The sequence below is a fragment of the Phalacrocorax aristotelis genome, chromosome 21, assembly GCF_949628215.1.
Source record: "Phalacrocorax aristotelis chromosome 21, bGulAri2.1, whole genome shotgun sequence".
Lineage (NCBI taxonomy): Eukaryota > Metazoa > Chordata > Aves > Suliformes > Phalacrocoracidae > Phalacrocorax > Phalacrocorax aristotelis.
In genome coordinates this window covers 7,929,903-7,956,000 of record NC_134296.1, presented here as the reverse complement: position 1 = coordinate 7,956,000, position 26,098 = coordinate 7,929,903, and the positions used below count along the sequence as shown (strand labels likewise).

General features: G+C 43.9%; 1 protein-coding gene across 2 annotated transcripts; it reads right to left on the bottom strand.

The window, feature by feature from the left end:
- Positions 1 to 808: 808 nt before the first annotated feature.
- On the bottom strand, positions 809 to 25,878 carry LRIG2 (leucine rich repeats and immunoglobulin like domains 2). 2 transcript variants are annotated; one of them, XM_075115971.1, is made up of 18 exons: positions 25,641 to 25,878; positions 19,871 to 19,942; positions 19,294 to 19,368; positions 18,664 to 18,798; positions 17,996 to 18,139; positions 17,720 to 17,863; positions 16,970 to 17,113; positions 16,563 to 16,706; positions 13,735 to 13,815; positions 12,819 to 12,890; positions 12,611 to 12,679; positions 11,025 to 11,188; positions 9,527 to 9,847; positions 8,340 to 8,621; positions 7,102 to 7,551; positions 6,477 to 6,626; positions 4,901 to 5,182; positions 809 to 4,275 (listed from the first exon to the last, which is right to left on the bottom strand). In XM_075115971.1, exons 1-18 carry the CDS (start codon positions 25,865 to 25,867, stop codon positions 4,046 to 4,048), a joined length of 3,186 nt encoding a protein of 1,061 aa, XP_074972072.1. In that variant the 5' UTR covers positions 25,868 to 25,878; the 3' UTR covers positions 809 to 4,045. The 2 variants fall into 2 exon arrangements, with proteins under 2 accessions (XP_074972072.1, XP_074972073.1); XM_075115972.1 differs by lacking the exon at positions 809 to 4,275 and adding an exon at positions 4,620 to 4,754.
- Positions 25,879 to 26,098: the final 220 nt, after the last annotated feature.

Sequence of the window (26,098 nt, the reverse complement as noted above, 5' to 3'; positions counted from 1 at the left end):
GTGCCTCAACAGCAGCGCGGCAAGCCAGGTGCCTGACTCACAGGTGCCAGGCTGCGCACGCACCCAGCTCTCGCGAGCCACACTTTCCTTGGGTGCAAACTCCACTCGTCAGCATGAACAGCTGATGAGGCAGCTACAGGAGCTCGGGTTAACCTGGGAAAAGCTACACGGTGCTGAGAACTGTGGACAGGTAAAACAGGGAAGCATTCAAAACGGAGCACAGGAGAGCAAGAGGTGATTAATTATCAGCACACGAACCAGCACAAGAATACAGTGAGAAGAACAAAGTTATTCAAAGGAATAAAAACTTACACTGGCTTTTAGGAGGGATGGTAGCCGGTAGGGCGGGAGGCACGCACCTCTCCCCTCCTGCAGGTATGCAGGGGCACGCTCTCACCAGCTCGTTTGTGCTGACAGTCTGTTGCCAGAAAGAAAATCTCTTTGATACTTCAAAGGACCCGAACAGCAGTAGGACAGCGTTGGAGCACAGCGATCTGAGCCTCCCAGCCCAGAGTCAACAGCATCACTGGAGAATTACCTGCACATTTTCAGAAAAGGGCACAGGCTGTTTCCTACTGGAAAAACTGAAATAAGAATCACAGAATCAGAAAACGGGTGAGGCTGGGAGGCACCTCTGGAGGTCACCTTGTCCAACCTGCTCAAGCAGGGGCACCTGGAGCCAGCTGCCCAGGAACATGTCCAGACAGCAGTCTACTGTATTTTTCTCCCCTATGAAAATTAAATATCAAGTATCATAGAGGAAAAAATAATTATTTGATCTACAAACTAACGAAGTTACACTGGAAGCTCAATGTATATAGCATTTTATTGAATGAAGGTATATTACAATAGACAAACATATATTACACATGCTATACAAAATATACATTCTTACGTGGAAAAAAATATAAATAGACACCAGGAAATAGCAACAGGGAATGAGAGCAGCTTTGCTCACGCTGTCTCATGAACCCCCAGCTCCTGTACTGTTAAAACTTTGGCATTGATTGAAGAAACTGTTGGTGTTTTCAGTAAACAGAACGGCCACCCTGCCGTACCTGCACCTCCTGGGGGAAAGGGGAAGGCAGAGAGACCTGATCTTTTCTGCAAGTCTGCCTCGGAAGTTCTCCCACAATGCTAAGCACAGCAAGGTGGTCGCCTGCTTAGAAGCTTCAGCTATTTCCAACCAGCTTATGGACTTTAAAGAGATACCATTGCTCACGGAGGGATGCAAATGCCCTAATTCATAATGGCAGCTTTTACAGGCCAATATCTCACAGAAATGAATGCAGCTTTAGCTCCTAAATGGCTTCAAGAGCTAGCACTTCAGTCTGTTCTGGTGCAGACAGCATCAGCTTTAAAACCTTGGTCTTGGCCAAGCACATCTTACCTACCTAAAGGGAATTCAATCACACTGAGGAGCTATGCCCAAGGTATATCTAAGGTCCAGACATCAACAGCTGTACTGTGACAGAGCTGTAATAACTCAACTCCACAAGAGAGAGGGGTACAGAAAAAGTAACAAGTGTTTGCCAAATGGTGATGGGAGACAGAGCAGCAGCAGCGGCGCTCTCTTCCCGCTAGTGGGAAATCACGGCTCTGCGCGTGCCAAGCAGCGCTCTGCCACAGCGGCCTGCGTGAGCGTCTGGAGGAAGCAGCCCAAAAGGAAGAGACTTTGGCTGCTGCTGTAGTTTCACGGCCTGACCTTTCTCATCTGGATTTAAACTGACAGTACTGGGTTCCTGCAACAGAGATGACTTTGGATTGAAAATAAGCACCACGTCTTAAACACTGTCTGGAAAGGAAAAGCCTGGAGGAAGTAAAAACAGAAAGGAACAAACTTAAGATCCTTCTTTTAGCATGTATGTTATTAAAACATTTCAGATGTCAGAGCCCAGAAGGAGTTTAACACACCTGTGTGTGTCTCTATCCAAAGGTCAAGGACAATTGGATCCTCTTCCTACTAAAGCTTCTGGCTATCAAAGCAACCACAGTCGGTTTGAGCATGGTAAGAGCCCTTGATAGTATTTGCTCATTTGCATAGACCTGACTATTAATCATGCCCAAAGAGCTGTGGGAAAATAATCGTTATTCCCAGTGTTTCCTCACTCATTTACTCAGATAATCCAGTCTCAAAAGTTTCAGCTGTGATTCTGCATGACTGCGCCTGATACTTCAGTCACACCCCCTTCTATCGAGGAATGGATCAACAGGAAGTCTTACATACCTCTCTTGGGCTGGTCCAAGAAGGTTCTTCTGTCTTTGTAAAAATATACCACGCAGCTGTTTTCATTTTAGTACATATCCTGTGACCTGACAAAATGCAACAATGACTAGAAAGGGAGCCCCGTGCTCTTCAGGTGTGAGTATACAGCGCAATGTTGAAGCACTCTAGCACTGAGCACAACACACCTGCTGAAAACCCATCACCGATGAGTCTTTAACCCCTGCTACACAAAGGTGTGTTTTCCCAGAAGAACGAACTTCTCAGAAAGTCTTTATAATGTTCTTCCTCCAAACTTTGTCAGGCACATTCCACTGTAACTAATGAAGTTTGTGTTTCCTCTGTCTCAGCAAGTACTGGATTTTCAATATTAAGTGGCTCCCTGCATATTGTTTCATTTCTCACCTGTCAAATATTTAAACATTTTGGCCACACTGAGGTCTAGGGAACTATTACAGCGTTCAACAGAGCAACAATTTTGCCCGATAATTTTATGACAGAGAAGGACACACGTGTTTTAAACTACATATGCCTCTTGGCTGTGCAGAGGAAACGGAAAATCCACAGCATAGCTCACTCAGTATTCATCAAACAATTTCCCAATTTATCCGATGCTTTTCATCACAGCATTCTTTTTAAAGTTCACTTAACTGTCAGCTAGGAAAAATACACGGAGACCTCTCCGCAACATACACAATACAAAGGATTTTTTTAAAAGATAAAAGCTTAGACACACTTCTGAAAGAAACCACTCAAAACTCCCATCCTGGAGCTATTTTACCAGGTGACCAGAAGGAATCATTTTGCGTACTGTTCTTTTTGTTTGCTATTTACAACAGCTTCTGGGAAGTTGCATGCTACAGCCTGGAACACAGGTTAACACTGCTTGTTAATGCAGGGTCTGTTGCGCTTTACGCCCCACTGGACAAGGCAGGTGCCTGATACAGAGATTTAAGGACTCTCTTCAGTGGGTCATACTTGGAATTCTGCTAACGTCATGAAGCGGATCAGCTTGCAGTCAGGTCAGCCAGGCTTAACACATACAGAGTTGTATGCAACAACAAAATTCATCAATATCAAGTTTCACCACATACCTACACTACATTCATTTCTTTCCAAAACAGACAGCTCTATCCCCTCAGAAACAAGCTTTCAGTATCACCAAAAAAAACCAGCCCAGAAAACATATGGCTTGATATGCAGCTGTCAAGACTAACAGTATGATACATACTTTGGCATAATAAAAAATAATATATTTACATTACAGCCAACACATTTATATGCTTAGTGTATACAAAATATTTATAAATGCAAATTTATTTACAACTAGAGTCCATTATTCACAGGAGAAAACAAGCCCCAAAGTTAGACTGGTAACAGACACCTGCCAACAGTCTAAGGAACAACAAGCTGGCCAAGAGTTTTACGCTTACAATTACTGGGGAATTCCACGAGGAGGCCCTGAACGTTTGTTTTCAAGCAGACAACGCAGTGTGAAATAGCTATGCATTCTTGAGAGATTTTCAAAGCGTGCACCAACACAAAAGCTGCTTCCAACTTCAGAAAATCCATGTTTTAATGCTATTCTTGTGGACATCACTAATCATCCATGTGTTCTGCTGCACATTCTCATTTTCCAATACACAGATATCCAAGGAAAAAGGGCATGTGCCACCTCCCCCTAGGGAGTCTGACTCTCTTTAGTCAGCCTGTAATTGTAGGCACACGCACAAGCATCTTTGGCCTTGGGGTTAGTCCTGAGGTAGTAAATACAAAACGTCAGTTGATACGGATTTGCTTTCAAGACTTCATTTTAGTGTCTTACGTGGTTTCACTATAGTCATGAATGTTGCGTGTCCTATTAAAATCAAAGTTATGTTCACGTAACCTGTGGCAAGGCCTGGGCGAAGCAGCTTGTTCCCGGTCGCTGTCAGCAATGCCCTCGCTTCGAAGAGGCCGTGTGGTCTCACGGGCCGACTGCTGATGCAGGAAGTGTGAGTGAGAGAGCGCTAGGTCTTTGTTTACTCCCCATAACGGAATCTGAAAGGGTTCTGAGGAAGAAAAATTACAAGATGACAGGAGTGAGTTCATGATAAACACACTCAAATTTTAGACAGGTTTCACTTGCGCCACTCAATAGTCTTTCTGAGGTTATTTTCTCTATTTATGAGAGCATAACTGGGCGGATGCTCTCCCATTTCAGCAATCTGCTACAGTAACCACAAACAACACATACAGTTTCAGTGTGAACTTTTAAAAAGGCTACCTGGAAGAAAGTCAACACAAAAACAATCAATTTAGACAAAAAGAAATCTTCTGGAGTTCTTTGAAAATCCAGCCAGCTCTAACAGAAGGGCTATCTGAATTTCTCACGTGAAGCCTTGACTCTTGGTTCATAGATGCCCCTGAAGTACATGCAAGGGATCACAGTCCACAAGCTTTAAGAGATGAACTGCAGATTAAGAAACACTACCTTTTTAACATCACCCTCTTCAACTCTTGGGTACCGGATGCAGCCTGAGGGCTAGCTCTGAATACAGGGGATAAACAGATGAGTTACTTCGCAAACTACAGTCACTTGAGGAATTAGCTGTGCATCAATAGCAAAGGGCAGCACGAGGAAGGCCAGAGTTATCAGGGAATACACAGCAACAAGAGGGAAAAGGGGACACTCACCATTAATCTGCTGGGAGGAGATTTTCTTTTCACTTATTTTTTCATGGTTGGTAAGGAAGACAGGCATGTCTCTGTCCGCTAAGAGATTATCAAGAGTACTGGTTTCATGCTGGGTATGTGCTGCATACGTTTCCTTAGGCATCTGCACCATGAGATTAGGAAGAGTTTGATCCAGGGGGTCCTCTTCTGTGATGTAGGCATAGGGACAGTACTCTCGTGTCCTGGAGTAGATGTTTGCATTGTCGTAACAGTCCGAGCAGATCACCAATGGCGCTGTGCCACCTGACGAACACGACGGAAAACCAAAATACTCTCAAAGAGGATAAGGATGCTTGACTTCCATAGACTCTTTCGTGCCTTAGCATGGTCACGCATTAGAGGCACAGTTTGAAGGGCCTTTATACAATGAACATGGCAACACAGTACTCAGCTTGACTGTTTACTGAAGAAGTCACATGAGAAATGCTCTAGGTTTGCCACCATCCGAATTCTCAATAGCACTGCCCTTCTGAGGCTGACCAGGACAAAACCATGGACATGACCAGGAGCGATCTCACGATTGCTCTCCTGTTTCACGGGCAAAAGGGTTCCGTGCAGGTCCAACCAGCTTGGGCACCAGGCTGTAACAGCTCTGGAATCAAGCTGGGATATCTACCCACAATGGCTTACGCTCCTGTACCAGACTTGTACCCTGCATGCCCAACCACCTCAGACCAGATGATAAAGGTATCACTGAGACGAGCTGCTTCTCAGCTCCTTCCTGATATAGACTTTAGTGCAGTAGGACTATAGACAAGAGGGAATGGATCATGGGACAGATGCAGAAAAAAAACCTACACTGAATGATCACTTTTGAAAGCCAGCCTATATAAGGATTGGAAGGCTCGTCAACATTTGGGTGGTAAAAATAACATCTCTATAAACTGAAGTATCTTGAAAAGCATCCAGACAAGGTAGGGGAAATAGTGCAGACCCTTTCGTTATGATTGTAGCAAGCGACTATTTGGCAGAGGTGGCAATTTCATGCCAAGGACAAAATGTACAGCAAGTCATCTTCCAAGCGAACTTTATTTCTAACTCTATTGCCTGGACTCTTGAGATACCAAAGGATAGAAACAGCATAAAAATCTATCTTGACATTTAACCTAGGAATTCTCTAATGGCATCCCCGCCTTGCTGAACAGATCACAAACCCTGAAGCAAAGAGCCTCTGGAGGGAACTGTACTACTCCGGCACCTGAAGGACAGCAGTTGTGACACCTACATGCAAAGGCTCTCATAGCAGACGTGAGCCCAGACGTTGCTGGACCGAAGATTAAACGATGCACACGGAATGCGGAAGCCTTGATAGCAGAGTATAAACAAGCGCTAGCAGGAAAACAGGAGATGCCTCAAACTCAGAACGATCAATGGGAAATTTTGGATCAAACTGAATTCTTCTCTAGGAAAAGTCACCTTTGACGTTAATATGCAGCACTACCCCGCACTGTGCAATCCTGCTGCCAGCTACGAGGACTAGACTTGTGCACTGGCATCCTGCTGAAACCCAAGTAATACACGTGAGGGCTTTGCTTACCATCTGTGCCTTTATGCATGTAGCTACCAGCTGGAGGCATAAGCTGCTGATGGCTTCCTGCCTCCGAGTTACTGTAGCCTTCCTGAGGCTCTGACAGAGTTCCCTGGGAGGACAGGTAGCTGGGAATGTCTGCAGGCAGGTTCATCTCCTCTGCAAGGCAGAATTAACATTGATGACGTTAACAGCCAAGTGTGAACATTTCAAGGTAGTACCAACACCACTACCCACATTAACAAAAACGTCATCCAGAATTTCAACTCACATTCAGTTTTCCTTTTTCTACCTCAGTGATTAAAAAAATCCATACAGCTAGTTCAAAACAAACAGGGCCAGACCGGAAATTTACACACATTATTCCAGGTCCTGAAAACATCTGTAAGTTTATTCAAATATTTATTTCCCAACTCCACTGTTTTCCCTCAATGTAGAGCAAATCTAGTGTGTAAGGAATAAAATTAACACACTTTTGATATTAAAAAAAAACCTCTAAAATGAAGGAATTTGAGCAAATCCCTGAAGAGGTTTCAGAAGGAAATCTCCAGTTCTTCAATCTTATAATCTGTAATGAATCCAGAAATTTCACCACTCAAGTTTTTTGGATGCAAAACTTGCTCTTGCACTTTACCTGTGTTAGTGATGCTGTAATCTTCACTCTTCCTTCTCATGTGGTAGATCACAATAACCCATACCAGGGAAGTTCCCACAACACAGCACACCACGACAATAATCACAATGCCTACTGTTGTCCAGCCGTCGTCCTCATGGACGATGCCGCTCTGGGAGGAATCACAATTTGGGGAAGCCAGGACATTTAGGTAAATATGGCCACGCTCGGTGCCCAGTGTGTTGGACATAATGCACGTGTACTTCCCAGCATCCTCGAGTCCAGCATCCACAATGATAAGGAGTTGATTTGCCGCAGCAAAAAAATGCCGTTCTGTAACTGTCAAAGGGCCGTCATCTTTAGTCCAGTTAAGGCGAGGGGCAGGACTGCCACCAGCTATGCACTGCAGGACGGCAGTTTCACCTCGGGTTACTGTTCTGTCTTCCAGGGGCCTAACGAAGGAAGGTGTTTCTGTGACAATGAAGGGGGGAAAAAAAGAAAAAAATTGTAAGATAACTTCATTGTGCAACACCAGCGTGTACTCCATGATATTTAAAAATCTGATCTTAAAACTTGAACCTAAACTTGAGCAATGAAATACAGGATTTGGGAAATCCTGAGTTCAGTTCTTCTATGGATCACGTCAGCAAACGCAGGTACAGCAAACATCCTCAAAACTACGCTAGCCCCAGTCTGGTTTATGTATTCCAATTCTAAGTTTACGTATGACCATTATGTTAAAAGTCAGTGTCTTAAAAAAACACTGCACTCTAGAAGGAACTGTCCTCCCATTATTACTCACCACAGGTCATGTTACTTGTGACTAAATTTGTTCCAAGGCAACACAAATTATCTATCCAGCCTACACTGCTGGATTGAGACATGCCCCTCAGTTCTCTCCTGCAAAAATCATACTCACTTCACTGGTCAGCACTGTAGCTTAGCTTTCAAAGCTTCACTGTTCAAAAATCATGTTATGTGCTGCATTCAAGTGCCCCAAACCCATGCAAAGCAGTTGGAGATGCTGTTCCAGAGGCAGCACCCTTACATTGAAAGTTGGGGGGCAGCGGGGGAAAAAAAAATAAAATCTCTTGTTCTTTGACATAGAATTCCACCTACAGCCAGAGGAGTAGGAAACCACGCTCTTTTTATTTTAACTTCGTTCTTTAGGACTTAAGCTTGCTACTTACAGGTAAGCTACACTACCACTGCAGAAGCGAACTGATGCACATGCAAGCAGAGATCAGCACACCATTTACCTAACACCGTCAGCGTGGCATTTGCAGACAAACCACCTGCAACATTTTGTGCCATGCAGCTATAGATTCCCATGTCTTCTATTTTCACATTTGCAATGAAGAACACATCATCCTCAGGCATGACGTGCATTCTCCTCTCTCTTGCAGCAGGGAAATCTGTGCCACCGTCTTTCTGCCAGGAGATCTGTGGAGTAGGGTGGCCCTCTGCAGCACACTCCAGCCGGGCCATCGCCCCAGTGCGGATAGTAAGATCCATAGGGGTTTTCAGGAAAGAAGGTAGCTCTGGATCAAAGGAGACAGTTTCAGTATTTTCAGTACCAGGAAAAAAGCAGCAGAAGCTTCACAGCACAGAGAATACCTGAAAACAAACAAATCTGAAACACACCTATAGTTCTCCCTAAGAGAGAGGGGCAGATTCTTCTGAAGAACTGCACAAGTTTTCAGTGGTCATTTCTAAGAGCCTATCCGCCAAACTTAAATACAGTATCCACAGTGTTCATTTAAGATGATCTGAAGAACAATATTTCTCATGAGGAAAAGACAGGAAAAAGGTTTAGCCCTCTGTCACACTGCTTCCCTGGTAACAGGGAAGGTGAACTTCCATCTGGTTGATCCAGGTCTGCATTATCTGCTCCAGACAAGCAAAAGCAACACAGGCACTTCTGTTCTCAGATACAACGGGGATCAGTGCTCTATGGACTGATGTGAACATTGTCTTCTGACCTCCCTTCCCTCAGCCAAAATAAACAGAGCTATTGCAGCTAAAAACAAAGAACTTCATAATTGATTTTTCAGAGTTTGTTTCCAGTCCCACAAGTTATTTTTAGCTGAATGTTCCCCAGCTTTACAAACACATGGGAAAGGTGCTTAGTTCTGAAGAGACAGCAGAGGGAGCTTTTAGTTTAAGAGACTTCTACCTCCATTTAACTAGATGAACAACTAATGTTGTTATCATGAAAACGTAGCAGATACCTGCCCCTTTTGAAAAGTGAACAGAAGGCTTTTCACCCGCAAAAGAAAAAGTCACGTCTTTCCTGCTTTACAGAAAGATGTTTGATACTTCTAAATAGCAGTGAGGCAGTCTTGCAAGACTATTTTGGGCCAGCTCTAGTGAAAAACAGACTTACAGCTATTTAAGTAAAGCTTTAGGTTAAAAGTGTTTCTCCTTAGTTACCACGATTGCTTACCATTGACAGTCAGCTTGGCTTTGTTGGAATAATTGGAGCCGAAGTGATTGGTGACGATGCACTGATACTTCCCTTCATCAGTGAAATTCACATTGAAAAGGTGCAGGACAGTGGTATACTCGACCACCTCACCACTTTGCTGCTGATATCTGGCAAAATTCTCAACCTCTGCATCATACAGTACTTCACTGTCTTTACGCCAGGCAGTGGACATGGGTGAATCACTGCTGCTCACAGCAATGCAAGTCAGAGTCACATTCATGCCTCGCAGAGCAACCGTGGTCTCCGGATGCACTCTTATCTGAGGTTTGGGGAAGTTATCTGAAAATTAAAGCACCAAGATTAGTTACTTTCGTCTTCACCTTGCAATTAATATTGCAAGAAAATTCTCTCAAAAGACAGTGTAAGCAGAAAGCAAGCTTTGGGAACAGATGTCCTGCTTGATGTGCACATATTCAGCTGTTTTCAGTTGGAAATCAAGCTGTGAAAGAGGATTAGAACCACACTTAGGCATACAGAATAAGCATTGAGAACAATCAGCATAGAAGCATGGCCTTGAACAGCGCCCTGCATTTTGTACAACTGTCGGGAACTTGCTATATTTAGATCACACACAGAAGCCCTGCTCTGCTGAAGAGCTAGGCTGTTTTACGAAGGATGGAGACTTATTTTCAGATAGTTTAAACATCCTGAAAAGCCTTTAAGTTCTACAAATACAAAGCATAGCAAGCTGGCAGTTCACTCTACCTCATCCCAGTCGATGAGAGTTGTTTCAATACCTATTATTTCAGCAAAGACATTCTCGTAGGCACACACAGCATTAGCGGCAGGCACCACAGTGTGATATTAGAATGGAGAAGTGGGTGCTTGTGCCTGCATGATTACTGTAGCCTTTACCACCAAAAGAATGAAAGAATTGTGTACATACTTATCAGATAGCTCACCCAGAAAACAGAACACCAGACCATTTCCAGCCCTGCCACAGACTTCACACATGACTCTGGGCAGAGTCTCAGTTTGCCATCTCACAGTTCGGTCACAAAAATAAACGGGCTTATGTCTGAAAGTGTGGTGGCAGACACCAGACAGACGTTACAGATATGGAGCATCAGCAAATGTGCCAGAGTATTGACTACTCTAGTCTTCCTTATTGGTTCTTGTCCATACCAGCAAGTGTCAAAAAGCCCTTCCAAAGCTAAAGGCAATCGTAAGCAGGAGGGTAATCAGTTTTTAACAGTAACCTATATGAAAAAGAATGCAGTGTCACAGAATTACTGCCTTGGGTTAGATCGGTGCTCAGATTCAACAAAACAGAGCAAAGAGAAACAGAATTAAATCCCAAACTCCAAAGCAGACTCAGTGATGTACACAGGCCCACATGTGCATCATGGCCAAGAGTAAGCACCTCCAGCAGTGCTACAGCCTGATTTCAGAAAGGTACCTGCACATATTTGTGTTACCAGCTTTTTTTGTATCGAAAGTCATTAAAAATACAAACCACAGACAAAGTCATCAGGGTCCACACTGAGAAGGCTTTGTCCTGCTAACCATTCAGGATGAGCACAGCTAACGTTTACAGCCTGCTGTAAATGGCTGTCAGTGAGCCACTGCGGCAGCCATTTCAACTGGCAATCACAAAGCAAACTGCTAGTGTTCAAAATTCTGCAGAAACAAGGCAAAATAGAAGTTTGATTAAAGACTAGTATTTCACATTCCTACATGTGATTTCATGCAGCAAAACAACTTAAAGCGTATATGTTCAGAAATTAAGATTTACAGTATTTTTATGCCTATGGGTGTTTATTATAAACCATTAGCTATACATGCTATAAACAAACCTGAAAAACCTTCCCTCTCTGTCAGTGTTAAAACCTTACATTTCTTTTTAATTCTGAAGAAAACAACCTTGGATTTTCAACTTCTAAAAAAGAATAAAGCCTGTCTTAACAATTATCCCATCCTCCTTTAAAGCAATTAAAAAGAACATAACACTGCAGAGCAGCTCTAAGTCTCAAACTAAACACACTTGCCATTATGAAATGAGCGTAAGCCTAAATATTCATTTTCATGCCAACTAATAAATATTTAAGAATGAAAGTGATTTGTTTCATACAGGTGTCTGCTGCACATTGTTTTTTCCGCTCCACATAAAAACTGTGAACAGGAAACAATGATGGGCCACTTTTTCCCCACCACCTGCTTTCAAAGTTTCCTAAACATTATGTACAACTATGACTGACTGTGCAGAAAGTCCAGTATTTTAACAAGCGATCTGCCACTAGATGAATCCAGTAGCAAGAGGAGACACACACAAACAAGCCAGGATTCCATCCCGCTCTTTGCCCATACATACCAACGATTCCTCACTTGTAAGATAGATTATTGAAGGCAGTGAAGTCTTATCTTTAACACCTAAAATGTGTCACCTCAAACTGGCAGGTCTTGTGGACTAACAGTCCATCTGGCCAAGATTAACTAATTGAATAACAGTTTTAAGACAGATTACACTATATTCAGAGACTTTATCCCATAGAGACGACTGCCGTTACAGTAGGATTAGTGGTGGGTGTGAAGGTCACTTCACATTATAATACTTTAAATGTCTGAAGATCACAAGAGGCTCTAACAGCTTAAGCATCTGCTGAGCAAGTAAAAATTCTTGTCTAGCTGTGAATTTTAAAGCTGTGAATTTTCCCCTAGCCCCAAAAATGGGAAGACAAAACGTAGCATTTGCTAACCTCCCTGAAACATTCCTGATGAATAATTCCTTTATCTCTCTATGTGCTAGCATGTGCTGAGTTTGCTGCAAAATCAGAAGATGTGAAGAAGTTAATGGTTTAGCACTGCAAGAAAAAATATTTCCTACTAAATGCAACTAAGGAAATGGAGGTGCAGATTTTATCAAAGCTTAAATCCAAGTATACTGCTACTGACTTTGAGTCAATAATTTATTAGCACTGCTTTAAATATTTCATTATGGAAGCAGACACAGTTCAGTCAACTCCAGCCAATCTTACAATGGCTGAAGGATTCTTTACAAGGTAGAACTTGTAAAGAATCTGTAAATAATTGTCATGAACTTACAGCTCCTTCAGGTGAGCCTGGGCAAATGCATTTTCTTGGATGGACATTACTGCATTGTTACTTAAATCTCTGTAAGTTAAGCAAAGAGAATAATAACAGGTAAGTATGATTTCATATGTTACCTTCAGTTAAACTCTTGAAAATCTGACAGAGAATACATGACTGAAGCTGACAAATAATTAGAAGTTCTACCAAGTAAAGTACTTACAGATGTTCAAGTCCTTCAAGACCAGAGAATGCTTTTTTGGTAATTGTCTTAATCTGGTTTCCTTGCAAGATTCTGAAAGACAAAGCCCCCCAAACCCAGAAACCACTCTGAATGTCAGTATGAGTTCACAAATAAGACCCAAAAGAAGTTCCCTATGATGTTTAACTAAGTTTTTTCTAATTCTAGCTGGGCTAAAAGATAAAATACTAAGTTTAGCCTTTAAGCTGAAAACAAATTTTCCCAAGAACAAGGTTTCTTTTCCATTCTTAACTTAAGTGATTTGGGTTAGAGATGCGTCAGAATATAATTTAAGTCAGCAGAATGAAACAGTGATAAGTAGAACTTGGGAGTGGAGCAATAACTTCCTAATACCAATCTGCCACGACCACATTAGTTCCTGAGACTGCACCCTCATACCAAGCTATTTGTTATAAGCAATGTCTGTAGATCCACAGGATAGAGCCTCCTACAAAGCACACGGCACTGGATGAAACGTGCATTGTCTAAGTACTGAGAAGCTGTTAATTCAACAGTGCTTCATATTTGCTCAAAACCAATTTTGTTTTACAAGCACTAACTTTTACCCAAACTAAAGCAGCACAAAAAGTGATAATCACCACACAGCAGGACTGGGCTATTCCGTAATAAATGCAGTCAAATACTTATGCTTAATTTCTTCAGACTGGTGCTGCAAGGTGATCCAGTGCTACACAGATCGAATGCTCCTGACCATGGAGCTAAAGCTTACCTAGATCAAGAGGCTATAGCACAGAAGTGGAAACATACTGCATACAGCTGCCAACAAGAAAGGCTTTCTGCCTCATGTCACTGATTTACAATTACTTAGTGTTTTGCCCTCTCCCTCTCCTCTGTGTGCCTGGGAAGTACTGTCATTTCAATGGTTTGTAATACATACAGTTTATCCAGCCTGCTGAGTCCCACAAATGCTTCATTTGCATCTTCTATGGCCCAGGAGATCTCATTGTTCCGCAAGTCCCTGCAGTAGAAAAGCCTTCTTACAAAGAAGCCTTGCAACGTCATCATGACCACAGCTAGTGGTGAGCTAGGGAAGAGAACTAAACTGTTGTACAGGCCTGCTATGGTGTTCTGGCACAGTGTCACCTGGAAGGTCTCAAATCTTTTATAAAGCTAAGCTTATCAGAAGATGAATATTCCATTTCAGAGATGCAAGAGAAAATAGAATTTTTCAAGATCAGTGCTGCAGACAGAACCACAAGCAAATTCTGCAGTACAACTTCTTGATGTGGTGTTTAAGGAAAGACCCAGTCTGACTAGCACTTGTCATGTGATGGACTATTTACCAGAAGCTGGGAGAGGCTCCTGAAGCAAGTTGGTTCATGTAAGTGAATTAACCAATACACCAGCAGCATTAATCTTCCTGAGTAACAGGCTTATAACAGCATTTGCATATTAAGAGATTACACACAGGTTATAGCGTAAGCCTGGCAGGCACAGAGTAGCAGATTTTCAGAATGAAGTTGATATTCCGCTCACAAATCTTGTTACCAGCTAATGAGATTTCTGTTTGACCTCTGCACAGCACTTTGGCCCCTCACATAGAAGAGAGGTCTAAACAGCAAAAGCAATATAGCAATACAGTTCAGAGAGGATTAAATGCTTCTCAGAGAAGGCAAAATAAATTCAATTGCATTTTTAGCCTGAATGGCATGGACTGAGCCAAGAGTTTGCCAAAACCAGAGTTTTCATCTGTTTTGGTACCACTGTGCACAGAAGCCCCTGTAGAGAGGAGCGCGTTTAAAGGAAGATATACCAACAAAAAATAGCCTGTAGTGCATTTTACCATACACTTTATGCATCAGCTTGATGGAGCTTCCAAACAAGTCAACTGACACAGAAAGCAAACTACTATACAGACAACTGGTATACATCATCTCATATAAACACTTTTCTTGTGGTAATGGTGGAGAAAGTATCTACTTTCCCTTGGCTGAGACTGTAAATTGCATAGAATACCACCCTGGAAGAGAGTGGGATCGACCCCCAGGACATTGTCAGTGGTAACACATTATTTTCTTATTTTTCTTACTTTGAAATATGGAAATCTTGTTCTTAACACCATGCAGCAGACATTTCCACAATATATACATACTTAAAGCTTAGGACAAAAAAAAAATAATTCCATGATTTGTGCATCAGAAGGTCCTAACAAATATGGCCTTGCTACTTGCTCACATTAAGTATTTTCCTCTTTAAAAATGATTCAACCTAAGGTACTGGATATGGATGTGATCTAATGAGATGAATGACTAGATGAATAGTATGACAAATTTATTTCCAAATTGCCAATTCTTGTGATTTGAAACCTGTTTCTAGAATTACCTCCAGGTCTGCTTCAGAATTTCAGATTTTGAGTGCTGGAGGGGTATCGATGCCAAGCTACTCACAGCATCATGAAGTAATGCAGTAAGAGGTAAAGCTTCAAAACTTCAGTGCTATTCTTAGATACACCTTTAATCCTACCTTGCTCTTATTACCTTGCAGTTAATATACAGTTTTTACAGTTTAGTCTCATTAATTTAAAGGTACATTGCAGAACAGTGGCAGGAGCTGAACACACATAGAAATATTTATGTCAGCCTTAACACTGAAACTACCAGTATACAAGCAACAATGGAACTAATCCGACAGCAACACGGTATCTCCTGTTGTTTGAAGTATTTTTACACTCCACTACTCAGACCACTTAGCAAAAGAGGGAGCAACCCAAAAGAAAAGCCCCTCATTGTGTGAGCAGAGGAGTTGGCTCCTCATGCTTGGCTGGGCACGAATGCTTGGAGCCTTGTTAATCACCACTGCCCTCTGTCCTGCACATTCCAACCCCGAATAAAATGGCCAGCCTCTCAGCTGTTGACGCCCCTGAGGAGCCCAGGAAAACCTACTAATTAATCTGCTCTTGTTCTTTTTCATGCTACTCTAAATGTAAGAAATTAGTTTTAATTATTTCATTAAAAGGTTGCATTAAGGTTAACAGAAGATGACTGCTTACATAAATCTCTCTGGTGAGTTTGCTTATTTAAGCATTTATTTAATGAACTGACAGAGGGGTTATAAACTTTCACTCCTTTCTCAACTACCATTGTTGAGGATGATTACAACTGTTCAGATCTACTTGGGACACTTTTTTTTTTTAATTAAGAGCCAGGACTGAGTCTTTTCTTGTCAGAAGTTTTGTCGCAGCTGCTCCTAAAGGTCCTGGCAAGAGCAGAGCTGTGCCTCTGACAGGCAAGGAGTAATCCTGCACCGCTGCCATACGCTGCGCTATGGCTTCAGCGCACAAGCAGGGTGGGCTAAACCCTACCTTCTGCAACCAAAAGGATTCACCGCTTGGTTTCTGAGGTTCCAACCCTAAGAAAACCACCTGGAATAAAGAGATGTCCAGGCTGACCATTCGCTCCACAACTGGCATTTACACAAGCTGACTATCCACACCTTCTCAGAAGGGTTACAACAGACAGCTGGGTACTCAGGGTCACCAAACCACTGCTTCTTATCACCACTAAAATTAAGCGGTTGGTTTGTTTTAGCTGGGCCTGAATTCTGTTGTCTCAGCAGACCAAAAGACTACCAGCCCCACACCTGCAGGCAGGACAGCACACAACACCAAAACACCAATCTCAGGCTTGCGCAGTGCAATATTGTCTTTACTTCCAAAAGCTTCACTGCATTAAACTGAGGCTTTCACTAGATGTTTTCTGTACTTACAAGGTTCGAAGATTTGTCAGACCTCTAAACACACCATCAGCAATGTGACTAATGCGATTGTCACCCAGGTTTAGTTTCTCCAATAAGCCAAGTCCCACAAAGGCCGACTCCTTGAGGCGAGTTAGCTGGTTGTATGACAAGTCTCTAGAAACATTGAACATGTACTTTAGAGGCAAGTAGAGGGGGATTAATTACGAAGGTATTATCGAACTTGATTACCTATTGAGTTTTGATTAATTTCTCTGATAGAACACTTATAAAAATAAGTAAAATACACAGCATTACCGTGGGCCTAACAGGAAATGGAGCACTTCCTTTGATAGTTCATTCTTGCTGCATATGTCCTGCTATCCAGTCTGCTATTGCGACATTACAAAATCCCCGATGAAAAGCAGCCCAGGACTTACAGCTCAGAAAGTCTTTGGCAGAACTCCCATGCATCTGGACTGATCCTGTTAATGGCATTCTGGCTAACATAGAGTTGTTGCAATGTCCGCAGACCGTACAGCCAGCCCTTGTTTACCTCTGTTAAATTATTATGTTCCAGTTCTCTAAGGAATTAGAAGGGAAAACATTTGCCAATTAGATAATCAATGAAACAAATATTTATGAAATTTCACCCTGTGGATCTCAAAATGATTTACCAACATTATGCCTCAGGCAACCTGAAATGTACCGTTATATTCACTCCACTGGAACCAAGAGCAAACAAAAGTATATTACGAACAAACCAACAACAGCTGCAGTGATCCAGCGGCAGCAGCGAAAGTGTAATCTCTGTTCTCAAAGATTATTTCATTTTTAAAAGAATCTTTCACTAACACTGTGTGGCACACCACTGCGCTATCTCTGTCAAACACACAACAAAGAACCATCCCATGTTATGGGGAGTGCAAATGAAAACCAGCAAAAAGCAACCTATAGAGTCAAAGCATTCTTGATCACCAAGTGGGAAGAAGTTGGGGAGGAAGCCAACATCCTTCTACCTCTGAAGTAACCAGACATGATATCAAAATGGGGAAATACAGATCTGTAAACTCGTTTCCTGAGACGCTCATCGCTATCTCAGCACGGCCTTGATGTATGGGAAGCCATAAAGGACACAACCCTCCACAGCCAGAGTCCCTAAAAGAAATTCCATGACTAGGCATACTCACAATTCTTCTATATTACCCAGGCCAAAGAACGCTCCATCCATTAGTCTGCTAATCCCATTGCGCTGCATTTTCAAGGATTTTAAGGATTCCAGTCCTTGGAATGTAAGGCTTTCCACCGTTTTAATCCGGTTCCTTTTCAGTTCCCTGATATAAAGACAACATTCAAATATTAAGACATCTTTTGATAAGCACCACTTTCTGAAATTCAAGAAGGTGCACTGAGATGAACACAGCTGTAAATGCTGTTAATATTAAGCTTTCAAGACTGCTACTTACAGAAACTGCACGTGAGGCAGTTTGAAGATCTTTGGTGGAATCACACTAATCCTATTTCTGTTCAGCTTTACCACCATTAGTGAGCTAGATAGGTTATCAAGGCAGCCTGCTTCTAGCGTAGTTATTCTGTTGTTACTCAGATTCCTAGGAAAGGCAGAGGAAAAGAAGCCTTTCAGAACACGGAGAATTTTATGAACACAACTGCGCAAGCACTTCAGACCATTCAGACCATGTTTTATTGGAACTCAAGTTCTTTGTGAAGTCCCATCAGAAATCAGAATTCTGGTATACCAAACTAAATAATCTTCCCAAAGGAATCGGTGCTAGGAGCTGATTTTTACTGCATGCCCACACTTCAGTTTGACATAGTCAAGACAATGTCAGCAGTGATTTACTCAAAACGGGCAGAACTCATTCCTGTCCCTGCTGGCTGGAGAACCCGCTGTCTGACAACAGCGGTTATTGTTTTTCATACTATTTGAGAAAATGCAATATAGATTGGTATGAAAAGTATTTTATTTCAAGCACATCTGTAGCTCTGTTGAGCACCGTTACCAGTTCAAAGCCACGCAAGGCTGCCCACTTTAAGACAGTAGCTTAGAGCAGATGAGGTCTTCAACACTATTGTAGAGCCAGAAATCTAGACATAACAGATCACTCATACTTACAGGTACTTCAGTTGCATCCGTGGAAAAGATGAAGCTTTAATTTCTGATATAAGATTAGAACTAAGATCTAGATTTTCCAGTGAAAGGTAAACTTGGAGTTGCTCGGCATTTATTTCTGGAATGGTATTGTGTACCCTGAAAAATACCGGCAAGAAATACGATTATCACAACATGCCACCTTTCAGGGAGCGCAGCTAAAACAGCTATAGGATTCTGTATATCAACATTATTCGCAAGACTCTCAAATGGGACAGGTAGCACATGCTTCAGAGTGTTAATTCCAAAAGCAAAACTGAAAATCCAAAAGCTATTTGCCACCTTGACATATGAACACATTCCCATTCTGGTGCCTGTAGTTGCACTCTTCCTTGTGGGAACTGTCATCCCTAGGCTGAATCTCTCCCCTTCAAAGCTGCCTGCCTCGGTTGACTGCATTTTATTGGTAATTTAGGGTGACTTGATTGTCTGATTTGTATTTCTTTAAAGAGTGCTTACATATTCCCTAAAGCACTTTAGATGGGGAGTATTTTGAGACAAAAGAAGCTATGTTTTCCTACAACTTGATAGCAGAACTCTAACACAATTCTCCCATTTGTTAAACAAGAAAAAGGCAGACAAGCTATTACTTACAATGAGAGAAGGGTTATATTAGAAGTTGTTTCTCCAAAATACGGAATTTTACTTAGCTCATTGTAATTCATTTTCCTAAAACACAAAAACAAAGAACACCAAAAAAAGATCACTGGCACTTCAAAGACAAGAAAAGCCCTTCTGCAGACAGCAGAAATAACTCATATCACAGAACACATTTAACAATTTTATGGTAATAATACTTAGTCGTTGACAAAAAAAGATCCCCTAAAAGCTTAAATACTGATAATTTAAACAATTTAATAGCAAAACATGCTAGTTTTTACCATTCCCATGGATACTATTACCTCTCTAACTTAGAATCAGCTACAGTCAAAACAAGTGTCTCATTTCTTTTTAAAAATATTGGTTTTCTAACCTTTTATGAAAAAGTTCTCTGCTCACAAAACATCAGTTTTATACATAAAACATGCTGCCAACCCAGCGCATCCATTTTTAATTAACTGGCACTGAATATTTCTACAAGTCAGACCAGGTATCTAGACATGCAATGAAATGTACTAATTAGAATTAGGTACAAAATCTTTAGAGCTCATCTTCATAAAAAACAACTTACACTTCTTGTAGTGTGTGAACAGACAAATCAATGCTCCAGTTGGATGACAATAAATGATTATGACTTAAATCCCTAGAGAACAAAGAGAAAAGTTATTCTACCTTCTGCAGTTTAAAAAAAAAACCACACCAAAACCCCACACATAAGCGCTTTCTGCAACCTAAAAGTTTTAAACCATCTGTTTGATACATACAATTCCCCCTTCACCAAAGGAAGAAGAGGTTCAAGCTTGTTCTAGTGGTCACTCACAATAAAAGTCTAGACAGTTCTATTTCTCTGCCTGAATCGGATAACTTTTTGTTAGAAAGGCTTCTTGGAAGAAAGATCGGATTGGAGCATTTTTGCTTTAAATCACAGCTTTATCTACAATACTTGCCTATTGCAAAAAAGAAAAACTTCTTACAAAATGCTTGTTGGTGAACTGTTTTTTGTAGAAACGATCCCCATTTTCTCAGCGTGCCCAGCTTTTCAAAGAAGCTGACTAGTCAAGGCAGGCTTATTTTAAAGGCACAACATACACACAATTACCAAAGAAGCTGGAGGGGAGAGAAACATGAGGCTGGGAAGCTTATAGAAGGCATGCTTTAGTGCCAGTTGGTTTTGCTTATAGGAAACAAATGCAGGAGTTGGATTGTTTCAACGGGCAAGAGTTGTTAAATCTGTTTTTAATGCCCATTTGGATGTTGATGCTATTCCATTGCTTTTGACTTTAAAGCAGGATTTTACTTTTGCCTTGGACTTGGTGCATCAGATGTTATCAGGAAAGCAAAAAATCATGTCCATTTCTGAGAGGTAACTCTTTGGGCACAGACTATCTCCATTTTGTGACACGAGTCAGACCATGACCAAAAAACCCCAAAATATCCGGGTTATGATGGAAGCCTGGTTCCAGCCGTACCAGTGAGGAGAGACAGACGTCACTCCAATTGGTGAAACCAACTCGTCTTTTTGACGCCTTTCTGGCATGAGCCCAGAACGGAGACGAGTCCCCAAAGCTTGTGCCGACAGCCCGAGACATTGCGTGCTGAACAGGCCCAGCGCTGCCACCGAGCTTGTGAAGTACGACTGGTACCCTCACCACGGCCAGAGATCTGTTGATAACTGACCACTGCCAGTCTGCCTCTGCTAGCTGGTTGTGCCTGCCTGTCAGCAAGGCACCACGCCTCTCACTCCATTTCCAACTCTGGTATCGAGCATAGAGCCGTAACAAGCTACTTTCAACAAGAGCTGTTCGCCTCTGACGAGGTCCCGTATCACTGATTCATGATTTCATGAGTACAGAAGTAACATGGTACATATTTATTATGGCTAGTTTTAAGATCGTCAGGCAGGCTGCAGCTATGTTGACACAGGAGACAAAATTACCCTTTAAGAACAAAACTACCATGTATTTGTTAAAAAGATGAAAACGTAATTGATTAAAGTTAATATTTCCACTGACAACCGGGGTGGGGCAGTCACGGCACCCACGCGCTCGCCTACTCTTGCGATAGCTTTGGGCCCGCGGACACCTTCAACTACACCCAGGGTCGAACGTTACAGACACGAAGCTGCCCAAAAGCCAAGAGTAGGGGAAGAAATTGTACTGGAGCCCCTGCTGAAGGGGTTGCAGTACAAATTTAAGCCTCGCTCAGTACCAGTAAGCCCCTATCAGTGGGTGTTAAAGCTGTCACAGGAACCCTCCGCACAGGGGAAACTTGCCAATAACCAGAAGACCACCTGAACAGGACCTGGTTTTATTCACCCCAGTGCTCATGGCACTACCGAGACACTTTTGATCTGTAAGACCAGAACCTACGAATCTAATGGGAGAGCACAAGGACTTGACAGACTGTCCTTAACTTCCACTCAGGCTCAGCAATAAAGATTCCACTCTAGCAATGAATTATTAAAATCCTAGGTGTCATGGCAAGTCAGACAGTTGTTAATGTATTCTTTCAATTACATCAAGATGTAAATTATACAGATACAGCAGCAAACAGGTTTGCAAACAATTATTCGTTCCTACAATTAAAAAAAAAAAGAATCACAGGAACCTGGAGAAGAGGACAATGTACATGCAGCCACTGAATGCTACTCTGCTGGCCGGCTCCCTCAGTATAATAATCAAGCAAATCCTAAATGCCAGTAACACATAAAAACAACCAAGTACGAACGGTCAGGGAGGCTGAGGCTCAGGACACCCTCTCGGGCTGTCTGGATCCACCCTGCCCACCCCTGCCAGAGCCCGGCACGGCCCACGGGAGCCATCAGCCACGCTCCGCAGGGGGGAGAGCAAGTGGCAGCGCTGATCCCAGATCCCAGTGGAAGAGTCTTTCCAGGATCTTTCAAACACGAGGCAGGCAGCCAGGGCTGAGGAGGCTAATCTTGGTAGCTGTGGGTTTAACCAGACGGGGAGTACTGAGCCACGCTATTTCCAAAGGATCTGAGTGCAACCTGCGGAGGAAGGATGAGACAATGGACACAGAAGATAGCAACACATTCCTTGAGGTGTCCAGATACTACACTGATGAGCAAAACCATGCCATGGGTGCAGAGCCAGACCAACCTGTGCATCAGGCACAGTTAGCGGGCACTGACAAAGATCTTGGGAGTCAGATTAATATGTAATGACAACAGAAACTTGATTTTTCCAAGGCCTTCAGGAAGAATAGAAGACTTCAGTTGGAAGGGACCTACAACAATTATCTAGTCCAACTGCCTGACCACTTCAGGGCAGACCAAAAGTTAAAGCAATTTATTAAGGGCATTGCCCACATGCTTCTTAAACACCGATGGGTATGGGGCCTGGGTGATGAGGATCTGCTAACATTCAGGTATCCCCCCAGAAGCCTACTGTCTTACTACTGAGCTAGGAATTAAGATTTTAATATAGAAAGCCCAGGAAAGTATTTTTCAATTACTCAGATTTGGACTACAACAAAGTTCGCATTAGTGATAAGTCCTCTTTCAAGAAGTTGGGTACAGTTCATACTTAAAACAGTCTGGACATTATTTATATCTAGTTACTGTTACTGATGCTTTTATTTTGGAAGTAGACTGACTGATCACTAAATCCAAAGTAAAATACATCATCTGATTTTCTGTGTGTATATATAATTCAACCACACAGCTAAGATTTCTGCTATCAGGCAGAACCAGATATAATTCCCTTGCTCTGAAAAAGCCAAAACCGAAGAACCCGTCATTTTAGAAGCACTTGCATTTTTACTGTGAGGCCCATGTTATGCAAGATACAGAGCAAACATGCAAAATTTCTATTTTAGAGATTCATCTGGTGTTGTATATAAAATCATCCAAACATTCATTTTGAGCTGAAGTGGTATTCATTTCTTAAGTAAATAAAACTGAGCGCACACACCAAATTGATTACTGTATACTTAGTCCTGGAGAGTGGGCTTAATTCAGCCCAACTGAGCATACCCGCTTCCTCCCCAAGGCACTGTGCTGGTACAGATGTTAATGCAGCAACACAGCCAGCCATCTGAGCTGAAAATACACAAGCTCACCCAAAAAACCTGTTGAGAACGGAACTAGCTGAACTAATTAACTGATACCTAATCTACTTTTATTCATCATCTCCCTAGTTACCAGCATATATAAACACCTTCAGGCACTAGTACAGGACTGGAAGGCAGCGACCACCAGCATCGTGCTTCCTTTTCCCCCTACAGATGACTGCCCTACAAGCAGGGCTTACACTCCTTGTTCTACAGAACGTCACATCAAAAAACATTTGCCAACTCTCTGACTTCCCTACCCTTTTCATCACCTGCCAGGTTATCCACAAAACATATGCCATTTAGCAGGAAATATGAAGTTACAGTTGCCTGAATACTTCCGTCTTGAAAAAAGAGTTCTAAAGGTGCTCTCCTGGTCTTATTAAAAACAAAAACCAAAACAAAATCAAAAACCCCACATACTGGAAGCATCACCTGCAAGTAGTTTGAAAGAGTTAGGAAAATTAAGACTTTAGTCCTCAAAGTTAGGTGAAATGATATCATGGAACTGAGAGGAAAAAGTACAGCAGGAGCTTTCTCATACAAGAAGAATTAAGGTTTGATTAATTTTAAACAGCATGTATGCATTACAGCTCATTTAGATTCAGACTTGCTAGAGTAGTCCTAGCAAGGAAAAAATGTCAACCCACACACACACACTTTGTGTGCCAAAATCCCGAGAGCCACAACAGAGAACGCACACTTAATTATTGTTTGCAGCACATGTCAGATTGCATAACGTAGCACAGCGCCAGCACCGCTTCTTCCCACCGCATTTTGTGCCAAGCAGCTTTAAACACACCCACCATCAGCTTGGAGAAAGATACAAGTATTTGTTGAAGCTTGAAGACTCACTCTCCAAACACCGTGGATATCCTTTTCCTTATTAGCCACCTGATGAACTTCCAACTCACCCTTCCGGGCACTGATACCCTCCCTGCAAGTGCAAACGTAGAGACACTCTTCTACCTTTCTAAACGCAGGTTTCACAGAAAAATTCGCTGTGTTTCTATGCCAAAATACACATTTTCTCTCAACCATTTCCAGTTGCTTACCAGGCCAGGAAAGAAGAGCACTACAGAACCATGAAGGGGCAAGAAGGTCACTAGCTCCCTCAGACATGCCCAGTTTTTAATACAGATCAGACTCTTGAGTCCTGCTAAAGGAATTCATGGAGTTAACTGAACATTGGTTTGTATGCTTCTACCATCTCCCAAACAGACTTTTTTTCTTGGGCTGGAATACTGTTATTTCTATCAACTGGGACACACAATCAGTCCAAAAGGGCCTGAGGACTCCTCTGTGCACGAAAGTGGGTTTTGATACTCCCCCATAGTTCAGCATCTCTTCCGCCTCAGCACACTGCAGCCAAAGGTGGCGAACGCAAAGATGACAGGAACGGCCAAGGAAGGACAAACGCGTACAGCACCTGGCCCCCCCTGAACACTATGTGGCACACTGTCTAATTAAGCTTTTGGGAGCAGAGATTAAGGGTTGGCTGCCAATCATTTTGTCGCTTTGTGGGGGTTTTCGTTGAAAAACAACGACAGCAAACGCCAAGGGGAGCCCGCAAAGGTTTCCCTGAGGGAAAAGGAGGGAGTCACTGAGTTGCAAAGCTGTGAAGGGACACAGTGGAAAACCGAAGCAGTAGGAACTGCCACAGCGCACAGCTGAAGTCGGGGGCTGGAAGGAGTATTTCCAAGCACCATCGTAAGGGTCTGTGTCCTACAGCTTGGCCTGAAAAAAACGTTAAGACCTGGCTTGACTGGCATTACCAAAACGTGTACCAGCCACAACCTGCTCCTGCTTCCTGCGCCTCTCAAACGTTACCGTCACGGAACAGGGTAAGAAACGCATGAAACCTTGTGCCTTGGCGACCTGACAGCGCCGAGCCCTCCTTCGGGCGGCTGTCGGTGCAGCGCTGCCAGACCCGCCTCCGCTCCAGCCGCTTTGGCTCGGCCGCTGCTCCGGCCAGCCGGGCTCCGGAGCCTCCCCCGCGCCGCCGCGGGCCCGCCCGCACCGCGCGTCACCGCACCGCTGCGGGCCCGAGAGCGCCTCACGGGCACCGGGCTCCGCGACCCGCCGCGCCGCGCCCGAGAGCGCCGGCCTCGCACGGCGCTCCGCCGCCGGGCCCCGCACGCCGCCGGGCCGCAGCCCCGCGCACACGCCCCCCTCTGCCGCCGCCCGTTAGGCCGCGGCCTGCCCACAGCCCGCCGCCCGTTAGGCCCCGCGGCCCGGCCGCGCCCCGCCCGCCCGCCGCGCTCACTCACAGGCCCGTGGTGCCGGCGGGCAGCGGCGGGATCCTCCGCGGGCCCGGCCCGCCGGGCAGGCGGTGCCGGCTGCAGTCCAGCAGGCCGCGGCGGCAGGAGCACGGCGCGGCGCAGGGCTCGGCGGCGGCCGCCCGCGCCCACAGCAGCGCCGCCGCCGCCAGCAGCACCGGCAGGGCCCGCGGCAGCGCCCCGCGGGCGGCCTGCGCGCCCGGCCCCGCTCCCCGCATCCCCCGGCCCGGCCCGGCCCGGCCCGGCCCCGCGCCGCGCCGCGCCGCCCGCCCCGGCCCGGCCCGGCCGCCGCGCCCCGCCCCGCCCCGCCCCGCCCCGCCCCGCCCCGCCGCGCCACCTCAGCGCGCAGCGGCGAGGGGCGGGGCCGCGCGGCGGGGGCGGGGCGGGGGCGGGTGGGGCTCCTGCGCGCTCCGCCCCCGCGGCCGCCTGAGGCGGTGCGGGCCGTTCGC

Excerpts from the sequence above, each read along its gene's own strand:
- LRIG2 (XM_075115971.1), bottom strand. The coding sequence starts at position 25,867 with ATGCGGGGAGCGGGGCCGGGCGCGCAGGCCGCCCGCGGGGCGCTGCCG. Across the intron at positions 12,680-12,818 it reads CTTGAAGGACTTGAACATCT|AGATTTAAGTAACAATGCAG; the intron begins GTAAGTACTTTA and ends CTTAACTTACAG. Across the intron at positions 4,276-4,900 it reads CTCCTCCCAGCAGATTAATG|AACCCTTTCAGATTCCGTTA; the intron begins GTGAGTGTCCCC and ends TTTCTTCCTCAG.